Raw genomic sequence first — 12,585 nt, 5'->3', positions numbered from 1 at the left:
CATCCTTGCTGAAAATAAAGAAAGAGAGAAAACTGTATTTGCTGCTAAATCTTTTGAACAAACCTTGTTTGTCTCTTTTCAGGATCCAACACTCTCTGTAATGGAGATATCACCCATCCTTCTATTTGCAACACTGACTTAAAACCTCCAGTCCACAACCATCACAACTACTGTATACAGAAGACAATGTATGAAATGATATTTAACCACAGAAAGGTGAAACAGCCGTAATAATCCTGCACGTACATTTTTCTGCTGTCACTGTACAATTCTGACATGATGTAATGTGATGTAATGGAAACAAATGTAAAAAACAAGATGTACAATAAAATATGCATTTATTTATAGTGATTAAAGTACCATCCACTAAAACAATCCTGCACACTGATTACGTGTGCTCACACAGTGAGACAAACTCATTTACACACTAAAGTGTACTGACTCAATTTCGACATCAGTACCAACATAAATACATTTAAAATATAAATACAGCACTGTACACCTTTCCCTTTGATAAATTTTTAATATTGAGAAGATTGTCAAGAACTGGATGTGTTGTATCACTCCCATCATGAACCAGATGTGGCTGTTATCGACAATGAGTCTGGCCCAGCAAAAAATCTAATTCACTTGCACAATCGTGCATTAACTTCAAAAGAAACCATTACGTAAAACATGCTGATTTGGTTAAAACTGGACTTTTTCATTTTTAATACCAGAAAAAAGAAATGAAACTGAACATGCTCTGTGTTCATGCACAGATGGAACTGAGTGTAAACACTTAGAAAAATGTATTTTTATAGGCATCATTACCCCATAGGTTTTTAACAGTAAATTAAAAAAAAAAAAAAAAAAAGTTTAAGTGGTTAAAAAGCAAAACAGCAACAGTTTCATTCCAAAGTGCATTCAATTTTTACATAAATGCCTAATTCATTCAGTTTCAGTCTGCACTTATTCCTGTATTTGGTCATAAATGTATCTCCCATAAATTTAACTCTTTGTTTGGTTACAAACTAGTAAAAAGAATCTTTATGAATACTTTGAAATATACAATATGTACTAACTGCAAAAGAACTGGTCTGACCCACCCATCGGCCCACCCAACTGCCCCCCGCCCCCCTTTGCTTTTTCAAAGAAAAAAATAACCTGCCATGAACAAGTCATTCACTGGCTTGCCCAAAGGCCATTCGCATTACAATGGAAGGATTCAACAAGATCAGACTCCATCTGAAAGCAACACTCTCATCGGGGTAATGTCACAGTGCAAAGTCATGTGTTTAGCTGATGGCTCATACAATCTCCATTTACAAGGCACAAGCTAATGAGTCCACTGGGGGAAGATGCAGAGACATTGTCAGGTGTGCGTATGCAGTGCCAGTTTCAGGAAGCACAGATAGACAACTATGTGCCGTGGATGGTTTGTCGTCAATAGAGTTTGATCACAGAGACAGATAACTTGTCCAACTGACATATCTAGTCAGCAGTTAAACAAATCTGCTGTCAACTGAACATATACCCATGTAAAAAAACAAATGAAAAGCACTAAGATTCACTGCAATATCCCCAAGACTACAAATACACAAACAATGGTTGTCTGTCTTCAGTGTGGTGTGGAAATCTTTGGCTGAATTGTGGAAATTTAATCATTTGGACTTTTCATTTAAAGCATTGTGGTTAACTCACTACATTCCTATCAACCATTGAGATAAATCAAAGCATCCAAACAATGCTTGGCTACAAAAAAAAACAAAACGATACTATCTATACTGTCTACTATTGTGTTTTCTCAGTCGATCAGGAACATCTGAAACTAAAGCTGTCCGACACAATGGTCCTGCAATAAATCCTTCCTTTGAGAAGGTTATAATGTTAGTTTGTTTTCATTTTACTTTTATCTTAGTTTCAGACAGCATGTCTCTGTCTTTTGCACACATGTGCAGAGGTGCACAATACTTCTCTAAAAAAAACAGTTTAGACATATCAACAACTGTAATGACAGTATTAGGCAGCATTTGTTTTAGCTAAATGTACCTAATTAACTGGCAACTGGCTGCATTTTCCCATGCATTACCATTTAATTAAGGGTGAAAGTTTAATAACATTTATTTTGCCAAAAGTTTAGATTATATTACTAGTTAACCAGCGATGGGAAAACATGCTTGTAAAGCACAAGACAACGACTAACAAAAAAGTGCCATCACTTTCACGACCTCATTTACAGAGCTGAAATGATTTTTTGATCAACCTATTACTCAATATTTACCAAAAAATTCTTGGTAACTCTTTTGATAATCGCCTAATTGTTAAAGTTCTGTATTTAACAAAAAATAACTATCTTGGTTCAGCTTCTCACTTCAGGGGATTTTCCGCTCTTCCTTGTCTTATCCGATAATAAACTGATCATGTTGGCATTTTTGACTGTTGGAAACTGAAGCTATCTGTACACATCACCTTGTTTTTAGGAAAATATAACAGGAATTATTTTTTTACTATTTTCTCAAATTCCATACAACAAAGTAATCAGCTGATTAATGGATGAAATAACTGTTAATGACTTAATCTGTAATTAAAATAATATTAATTGCAACTCACCTCATTTAAATATACTTTTAAATAAAACCGTAAAAAATTAATATTTGAAGCAAAGACTTTCTTCATGTAAATTTCGCAGGGCTAAATGCAAATAATATGTGACTAAACTTCCCCTAAAAACAAATAAAAAGCTCTACATAGAACACCGTCATAATGTCACAGTTGCCTGTAATGTTAAAAGGTTTTTGAATTCAGGCCTACATCAGTAAACAGTGACACCAAAACTGGTTAACCTCAAAACAAATATTGGCAACTTTGAATGGATTTGTCCTAGTCTGGGTTTTATCTGATGAGCTCAAGACACATAAACATGTTTGATCGGTAGGCACACAGTTCTCTATGCGTGAAAAAAGGCAACAACCCCAACAAGTCAAGGAGATGGTACTGCTAGATCAAGTTTTTGGAGGGACTACAGTAGGTAAATAGGTCAAACAATTTCAGATTCAAACTTGAAAGGCTCTGGAAAACAGCTAAAATACTCCCTTTAGTTCATTTTCAAATGAATACAGCCTACAGAGAGGTGCTCCCAACTATTAAAGAAGACACTTGGATGTAAAAACCACTTAACAAAACAGAAATACATGGGTAAATGCCATACATCACCCCTTAGCCTGAAAACCAGTCTTCCAGTTCACATTGTCAGCAGTCTGTCCAAGAATCCTCAATCAAACCACTTGTACAGGCAGAACCGTACAATCAAAGTGAACAGTTTTTCTGCCTTTTGTAGAGATATGAGCCGAAATTATCAAAACGAATGCAAAAACACTCAAAAGAACCATTCCTCCTCCTCCTAATGATCAGTTCCCTTGACACATCAACAGTCCTACTGTTTTTTGCCCGCTGGAGCAGCAGGAGGGTCTTTACCAGCTACAGGAGGGGGATCTGCATCCTGTTTCTTGTCAGTCCTTTTCACCTCTCCTTGCTCTTTCTCTTGAGAAGCCTGCTCTTTTTGTCCTTCTGCAGGTTCCTGGGGTCTCGACTGCTCAATACTGTAGGCTAATGGGGTGGGGGGCTGGTAACGGTATTTGTAGCCAAAGGCACGCAGGTGATAGGTGTAGTATTCCAATAAATACATGCCCAAAGCATCTACATAATGGAAAGACACCGACACATCCGAGCAGCAGTTTGGACCCTGAATAAAGAACAGAATAAGACAATTTAGGTATTGGAAGTTCTGAAACAGATTTCAGTATGAATGGGTGGTTCAAATTTAAACTCATCTGTGTGCCTGTCTATGTGACACATTAAGAAAAATTGTTTTCATAAATGTAAAAATGGACCAGTCTGTTTAAAAAAATATGGCTTCACCAGTTTGACAACAAACTACGAAAACAAGCATGCAGGTGATGACACCATCTATTCAAACTTTAACAACACTGGCAACAATGCTGAATACCACGTTAACACTAGGTGAAGAGAAGTTCCACGATCTTATCTGTACTTGCCTCTGAGATGGGGTAGTAGCAGTAGCTCCAATACCAAAAGCTCTTTGGGAACTTGGCGGTGAGGTGCTGCTCAGGGACAAAGGGGTGAAATGTCTCCCTGTGTTCAGTGTCTCTGGAGTCTCCTGCCAGCACCCCAACTTTCTCCATGCATTGTCCCATTGCCAGGTCCTCCACAGAGGTAGTGTGAGTGCACACTTTGCTTTTAAAACCTTCTACAAATCTCCGCAAAGCCTCTTTGCTCAGTACATAACCCGCACCACCACTCATGTAACCCTGCTTGGTGTAGGGCTTGAATCTTCGGCCAAAGTAAATCGGCTCATCGGGTGTGTGGTTGGAGAGGACCCATCGCAGGTTGTCTACAATTACGTAGGTGTCGTCATCTGCCTTGAGGAACCAATCTGCCTCGTCGGCATGATGTTCATAGGCGTAATGGAAGGCCCGGATTGTTTTCCAGTACAGCTGATCACGACCCTCCTTTGTACCTAATCCTACTGTGGGGAAGTCAGGGTCGTCCACGGAGCTCATGAAGACAACAATATTGCAGTGTCGACTCCATGTGGACTTCACATGTCGAGCCTTCTTCTCCAGGTTGTTAGGTCCAGTCATCACCCAGCAGAGAATGCGCACCTTTTTGTACAATTCGTCAGCCATACTGCTATCCTCACCTGGTAAGGGGGATATAAACATCATCATTTCACTTTGCAATATCCATTTAAAACAGAAGAAAAAAAAAGAATTCCCTTAGTGGGTGTGTAAATCTCTTCCAAGCATTGCAGATATTTCTCAAGAACATAAAACTCGTGACACAAAACTGCTGGAGATGTTACTAGAATGTGAACATTTCACAACCTAATTTGGTCCAATTGTATGTCTTAAAACATAAGACGGGTGTTCCCTGTGTATGTATAGCATTTGGGTAAGTGATACAAAGGAATCAAATATCACATCAGTCATATCAATTCAATGAAGCCCATCAATTATGTAAGACAAAATAGTAACTGGATCAGGCCTTGAAACAACTAATCAACACTGTATCTTCTAATCTGTTAAGGACTAAAAACAGTTTAAAGCTCATTGTTACTCTCCACAAAGGCAAACATGGAAAGCAGCCAAAAAGCCGCAGTCACCATCACTGACTGTTGTTTACTGCAGTTGGTGACCTATCTTTCAGTGGCACTTGGGTCATAATTCTTTAAGTAAGGGAGGGGCTCTATTCTGTCAGTCAAAATTCATACTTGCGGTCAGTTGTTATTAGGTTTAGTGTCATTATTGAATTTACAGTATACAAACAGAGTTCTGTTTCTGACACGACTTCAAGTTTCAAGGAATTTATATTATTCCTGTGGGGTACTTTGTTATGCAGCCTGCAGCAAATAGCAAATACAATACATTGTAAAGATATATAGACAGATGAATCAAACCGAAAGTAGATCTACTTGTTCAGTAGAGCATTGGCAGAGGGACAAAAGAACACCTGTGTCTGTTAGTCCTGCATTTAGGCAGGATGTAGCTGCGCCCTGACGGAAGCAGCAGGAACTCGAAAGTATTTAAAGTTCTGATTTGATAGAGGGCTGAGAGGTCACTCAGGGTAATCATTGAAATTTTGCTGCAGTCTTACGACACCCTGTGATCTGTTTTTATTTTTGAGGGAAAGCAAGCCGTACCAAGAAATAAAACAGAAAGTTAAGATGGATTCAATAAAACAAGAGTAAAACATTTGTACTGTCTGCTAGACTAGAAAAGTACTGTCAACATTAAAACTACGATGCTTCCAATAAAAATGCATGCGCTGGCGAGCCTTCGTGCACACAGCATCAACACTAGAGCAACACTTCAGGACCAATGTACCTGTTTTTTGCCTCTCTATTTTAAGTCTTTGCGTAATTAGTTTTAGAACATTGTGTGAGTTGTAATGTCATCTGTTCTTCCTGTTCATCTTGTTTGTATGCTGCCTCTTGACCAGGTTGTTATTGAAAATGAGAACCAGTTCTCAATTAATTTACCTGCTTAAAATAAAGGCTAAATAAAATAAAATAAACATGGAGCTCAAAGGACAGCTTGTCATCAAGGTGAGTGCTGGTAGTTGTCAACCAGCTCCACTGCTTGGTTCTCAATGCTGACAGAAGCTTTTCTAACTTTTCCTGTCTCCAAGGTACATTTAAAAGGGAAATAGCTTAATCGGTATCAAGAACAACATAATTTAGAGACATAACTATTAGATTTGTCTTTATACTGCGAGTGTTGGTGAAGTTTTATATTGTTATCAGACCACTGGTCACACAGACAAATACTGTGACTATGAAGGACAGCTACACGGCCATACCATGGAAGCAAGGGTTGAATATAGGAAATTAAAACTGTATTCACTGAGCATGTGAGAAAAGTAAACACGTCTCTCCAAATTAGAACATTTTTGGACTATATCTTCTATATGACTTACCTCTATGATGAGGGTGCTTCAGGTTGAAAAGAGCAGACCTCTCTTTCTTCCATATGTTCTTGTCTACCTCAAGCTGTTGCTGGTGGTCATGAAGTTTGCCATAGCTGCTGGCCTGCAGATCTGGCAAAGTCTTGGCAAACCACACTTGCCGCAGAAACAGGTACAGTGTGAAGGTTCCCACCACAAAACCCGCATAAAAGGAGAATCTGGATCCGAGGGCCTTCATGCTGAACCAGGTATCTCACTGGCAGTTGTTCAACTTGGCAGGAGCTGGATGTGAGAGACAGAAAGACCGCACGGACATAAGTTTCACTGCAAGTGTCCACAGCTGTAGGGAAAGTCCAGTTGCTGCGCTGGCGACTGTGAAGAAATGACAAAGTGACAGCGGTGAAGTGTCACTCCCCGTTCAAGGTGTGGTTTACTCACCAGAGGTAACGCAGACACCATAGCAGCTGTATTAACCCACAGCTATTTTCTCACCTCGATTAACATGAGCTTTGAATAGCCAAAGCTGCGCGAGCTGAGCCAGCTTCGACCACGACGCAGTCTTTTCTCGGAGCGGTAACTTAGCTCAGCTAGCCATACTACAGCGCTGCTCAGTTAACACCTATCTGGCAACACAGCGAGCAAAGCGGAACAAAAATGCAACCCAAATGATCCTCCCGGAAGAAAAAGCGAATTACAGCTGCAGTCATATCCAGTTAATCATTTGCTCATGCCTGCTGTGAGCCGAGGCTAGCTAACTGGCTAGTCCGTTATTTGATCGACAGTGCTAACTTCAGTGTTAAGTTAACGAGACGTCCTGTAGCTGCTGCTGCACAGCTAACGGAACCGTTAACGGTCGAGCTAACCGACCGGGAGAACCGGACCGACTCGAATAAGCTCCGTAGTTTAATGAAACTATCGCGCAGGTTGAAACAGCGATATAAAACTGGTCCACAACCCTGCAGGGACTACATCTAACTTGTCTAACTGCTGTCTTCCGTCCACACAAATGGTTACATCCGGTCACAATTACGCACAAAAAAAATAAAGCGCAAACACATTTTCTGCCGCAAATAAACGTGCAGCTGTTGCAGCCATTCCATCACACTTTCCCATACTGGGATTTGCTTCCGTGTTATTTGGGTAAGGTCGTACATTTAGATTTTAACCAAAATGGAAACCAAAATGTGAACAGAAAACGAAAGAAAACGCCGTGTAGAGATATATTCACATTGGGTCACATTGTCTTCATATAGTAATTAAAATGTATGACCATATCTAAACATTGTATTCAGATCATTTTCCACTTTTTGGAACAAGTCTGAAATAACGGTAAACTAGGCCAAGATGCTTCCTTAAGAATAATGTTTATTTTCTTTTTTTTTCTTTTTTTTATGTACATATATAGTATATCAATACAATATGTCCATAAGAAGTATGTGTACAAATGTACAGGGCACGTTTGTGACTATAAAACTAACTTCATAAGTCAGTTTCTTCATTACAAAACGTGTCAGTCATTCATAAGATTAACTTTGTTTTTAAATTTTAATGTCGCTCTGAACTGCAACCTAGTTTGCTAACACATAGAAAATATAGTTTAATTAATAAAACAAAAAAAAACACCATTATTGTCAACTAATATAGAGGTATGAAAGAATGATTTTCATTGCCGAAACACATTAAATTCACCACTAACATAAATCAATTCAAAATCACTATATAGATAGATAGATAGATAGATAGATAGATAGATAGATAGATAGATAGATAGATAAAACTAGATAGATAGAACCTCAGGGAAATTGTTGATATATATAGGGTGTGTGTGTGTGTGTGTGTGTGTGTGTGTATACATACATATATATATACATACATATATATATACACACACACATACATGCATACATACATACACACACATATATACATATATATGTGTGTGTATGTGAATGTACATATGTACATATATGTATGTCTATATATGTGTATGTATGGTATCGGAAGATGGCAGATATGTATGTATGACATGTAGCATGTATGGTTGAAATATGTATATAAAAAATACGATATAATAATGAAAGGATAATGCACAAGGTTATATGGCATAGCTTCTCATAATGTGTATATCAAGATGCAAGGAAGTGTAAAGCTCACTTGGCTTTTGCTTTTGTTTTCTGTTTTCTTGTATATATAATGCTGTTGGACACCAGGAAGAATAGCTGTGGCTATGCTGAAGCTAATGGGGATCTTAATAAGCTAACTAACTATCTAACTTAGACCTAATGTGTGTAGGACAAGAGATTTAACTTTATTCTAACTTTATCATCATTGAACTTTTAATTACTGACACATAAATAATGTAAAATCACCGGTCACCAGGGATATTTAGCCAGCAGGAGCCAAGAATTCAAGTTACTTGGTAGTGCCACAGCAAGCTAATATTGCATAACATCATTAGCTTGACATGCAGTAAGATAATTAGCCTTTTAAACATACAATAATGCATGTTATTTTACAGACGAATAGCTTTAGGTTACTGTATTATTCGATGTTGAACATAATTTATTAAAATTCTGGGCTTCAGAATTTTAAATCATTGATATCGTTGGGGACAGTCCTACTAACATTTAGAAAAAGTTTGAAAAAAAAATGTTCAAACAAATGGATAACCCTTCATATGACTCTAATGTAAACAATAAATATGTATATCCTTATTTAAATTTAACAAGACTTATTCTGTGCTGTCAAAATGTTCTTAAAAAATACTTAAAAACCACACCTCATCTATAGAAACATTAACAAGGCCAAAAAATCTGAAATTAAAACAGCCTACAGCTCATGTAAATCAGCTTTCATTTTAAAACTACAGTGTTGCTACTAATGTGCCGTGTAGCATAACTGCTTGAGCATCACATTCTTATTTACTTAATCAACCACAGGATGTGTGGTGGTGTTTTTTTCATAATCGTAATAGCAAACAATTTTAAGCTGTCATATGACTGAATGCAGTAGCTGAGTAAATCTTCTCATGCATGCAGTCACACCCTTTATAAAAGGTTGATGTTGTTTTTCAGGCAATGTGCTTCCCAGGGCATTAGGGTTAATACTTAATCAAAATTAATTTGAATTAGTGGTATACATGATTGCATCCAAACTAAGGCATATGATATTCCTATTAAATCCATAGCAGACCAGTAAAACCTTGAATATACAAGAAAAAAAATCACAATTCAATATCTAGACTGGATAAGTGGCTGCCATGGTGGCTGCAAAGAGACCTAAAGGCATCTTAAAGGACATCGTTTACTAAATGAAATCCTTCACAAGGTGCATTTATCCTGCCTCGTCAGTAGCCATGTTTAATGCATTCATTGAAACCATCTCCTATTAGCAGTTGAAGTCACAGGTTTACATAGTCTACACCCTATCTAAATACTAAGCCACTTTCTAATGTTTAATTTACTCTGAGTCAACACGCCTTGTCTGAGTTCAATTATTATCATAACTTTATTTTAAGAGTAAGGTAATGTCAAGTGAAAAAATAGTGTGAAATGTCAGAATAATGATGGCGTGAAGAATATATTTCTGCTTTTAGCATTTTCATCACATTTAAAGTAGGCCAGAAGTTTAAATATAATTTGTTTGCACTGTTTCAACGACACACCACAAGGGCTACCAGGAGTATCACAACCAACTCGATGACAACAGTTAAAGGCAAACTTATCATCTTCAAATGAACAGAATTAATGCATTTACAACTTATGTAGCCAAGTAAGGGAAAAATAGCACGTAAGAATACTCATGGGCTCAGTGAGTGCTGCTCAAAACAGAAAGTAGTATGATCAAAAACATCTGGAGCAATGTTTAAAGCTTTCATACTGCTCTTTAGAAAAGTAAATACCAAAGATTTACTGTGACTTACCTATACAAAGCTTACCTGCCCAAACTGATATACAGTTTTACTACAAGTATGTGTTTGATGTGGTAAATCTAAAGCCTGCTGCAGTCTCCGCATACAAAAGGGAGTAAAAGCAAGTGATGCAACAGAGCTGCAAGTTGGCATGGTAAGGTGTATACAGAAACTACGCAGAAGTAGAAATTCGATTTCAAGAGCACACAGACCCAAAGTACCACAATGTAACTGCTAACAAGCGCATACAAGACCAGGTACAACTACTAATTACCAACAGGGGAAAACAAAAAGCAGAGACACAGTGGTGAGCTATGAAACCACAGCCGCTCTGAATGACAGATTTGCTGCACACTTAAGGCAGGTGTTGGGATTACTGCTGCTGCTGGAGCTTATTACCAGGGCATCCAATCAGACATGGGAGCAGGCAGGTGGTAGAAAGAAGCAGCAGGAAGGTGGGATGTAGAGCAAGTTGCTCAAAGTTTTGGATCAAAGTACATTCATTTCATGTCATGACATTAAGTCACTTCTCCTCTTTGAAATGTATGATTACTGTGTGAGTGTGTAGTGTTTATGGTTGTGTAATAGTGTTTGAACAGGGGAAAGTGGTGCCTTCACACCTTTGAAAATTGTTCTCAAGGATCATCCAGACTTGTGGAGGTCCACAATTTTTTTAATTAGACTTTGGCTGATTTCTTTTGATGGCCCAAAAGCTGTGGACCTAATTATCTGGAATTTGTAAAGCTGTTCAAAGGCACGGTCAGCTTAGTGTATGTAAACTTCTGATCTATCTCAATTTTAATGGTGTGAATTGAAAGTGAAATAAACTGCCTGTAAAAAAAAAAATAAAATGTTGAGGAAACTGATTGAATCATGGCTATAGCTAAGTCCTAACTGACTTTCTAAAACCGTAGTTAGCTAACATGAAATCTGTAGAGTGGTTTTAGGTGTAAACTACTGACTGCAACTGTAAAGTTTAATTTCATTGAGAGAACTTACCTTTGGAAATCATAATTAAACAGTTTAAGGATATACATGTGTAGATTCTTAGTCAGCAACTCTGTCATGGTAATCCTAGGAGCTTCAGTAAAGCTATTGATTTTTAATGCTTCAAGCAATCTTGAAATTAAAATGGTTAAAAATCAAAGAAAACAAAATTAGAATCATCACCTTTTTGACATCGACAAAAGCTGAAAATGTATAAGCTTTGTAAAACTACAATTTGGAGCAGAGCTGTTGGATTAGCTTGCATCTTATTTCCCAGGTGTACCTGACAAACTGAACAAATTTACTGTATTTACTTACCTTAGCCTGAGTATTACTAGTTATTATCCACGATAGTAATTCCTTTCTTATTCATGGGCCTTGTCTGTTGACACAGTTTTTTTTCCCAGGCCATCTAAAGGTAAAAGCCAGTCACAGCTGTTAGCTTCACGCAGCAGTCACACCAATTTTCACTTCCCCTTCTATCTATGTGGAGCACGATGAGGCCGGGTGAAGAACTTTGGCTTCCGGCCACAAACTGTCACACCTCCTGTGTTTCTTGCGCAGCTCAGTCCGACTAAACTTTGACCAGTCAGCTTAAGAGAGGTGTGGAACTGGGATCTTATTCAGGGAATAATGTTTCAGTTTATATTGCTATATTATACCTGCTAAGGAGTCGGGGAGGGAATCCAACCAGATATAACAGATGATATACGGCTTCAGTGTGTGTAAGGGCAGTGACTTGGATAAACAATGGCAATGTTTGCTCTAAAGCCACTAACCACACTGTCTCCTGTAGGGATTGCAACAAACATTTAACAATAAAATATGAACAATATGTGGCTGAATGATTTATGGAGGCATTGTTTTAAATTTTAAATTAACAAATCAAGAGTGTTGCTTTGTATTTATATGGGAGCTAAGACGGACCTCTGACAAAAGTGTGACGCCAACACAGTGTTCCTCCTGGATATATAGCATCACAAATATGATGACTGGAGAAAAACAACAGTGTGGTGGGACCCTTGTAACACTTGGGGAAAAGTTAAACATTTCAAAACTGCTAATTTGTTTTCAATCTAAACTGATGATGGAGCTGTGGCTTGTACCAAAAACTTTAAACAAGTCTTGCTTCACTGATTATGACATTGGTGATCCTGGATGACCACGATGATGAAGCTGATTATAAACAGGCTCAGTCACCTCAGGACAAATGTATCAGCTTA

General features: G+C 37.9%; 1 protein-coding gene across 2 annotated transcripts; it reads right to left on the bottom strand.

Moving 5' to 3' along the window:
* Positions 1–321: 321 nt before the first annotated feature.
* Positions 322–11,770, bottom strand: c1galt1lb (core 1 synthase, glycoprotein-N-acetylgalactosamine 3-beta-galactosyltransferase 1, like b). Of its 2 annotated transcripts, none has more exons than XM_008296108.1 (4): positions 11,681–11,770; positions 6,478–6,747; positions 4,038–4,702; positions 322–3,724 (listed from the first exon to the last, which is right to left on the bottom strand). In XM_008296108.1, the coding sequence occupies exons 2-4, from the start codon at positions 6,701–6,703 to the stop codon at positions 3,416–3,418; spliced, it is 1,200 nt and encodes a 399-aa protein (XP_008294330.1). In that variant the 5' UTR covers positions 6,704–6,747; positions 11,681–11,770; the 3' UTR covers positions 322–3,415. The 2 variants fall into 2 exon arrangements, with proteins under 2 accessions (XP_008294330.1, XP_008294329.1); XM_008296107.1 differs by lacking the exon at positions 11,681–11,770 and adding an exon at positions 6,904–7,521.
* Between the last annotated feature and the right edge of the window lie 815 nt (positions 11,771–12,585).

This window comes from Stegastes partitus, unplaced genomic scaffold (genome assembly GCF_000690725.1).
Source record: "Stegastes partitus isolate 25-593 unplaced genomic scaffold, Stegastes_partitus-1.0.2 Scaffold1100, whole genome shotgun sequence".
Lineage (NCBI taxonomy): Eukaryota > Metazoa > Chordata > Actinopteri > Pomacentridae > Stegastes > Stegastes partitus.
This window is presented reverse-complemented; position numbering and strand designations above follow the sequence as displayed.

What these genes read in the sequence shown, in the direction of transcription:
- c1galt1lb (XM_008296108.1), bottom strand. Translation starts at nt 6,703, where the DNA reads ATGAAGGCCCTCGGATCCAGATTCTCCTTTTATGCGGGTTTTGTGGTG. An exon ending in GAAGCACCCTCATCATAGAG is followed by an intron (nt 4,703 to 6,477) that starts GTAAGTCATATA and finishes CCCCCTTACCAG; the next exon opens with GTGAGGATAGCAGTATGGCT. An exon ending in GCTACTACCCCATCTCAGAG is followed by an intron (nt 3,725 to 4,037) that starts GCAAGTACAGAT and finishes TTCTTTATTCAG; the next exon opens with GGTCCAAACTGCTGCTCGGA.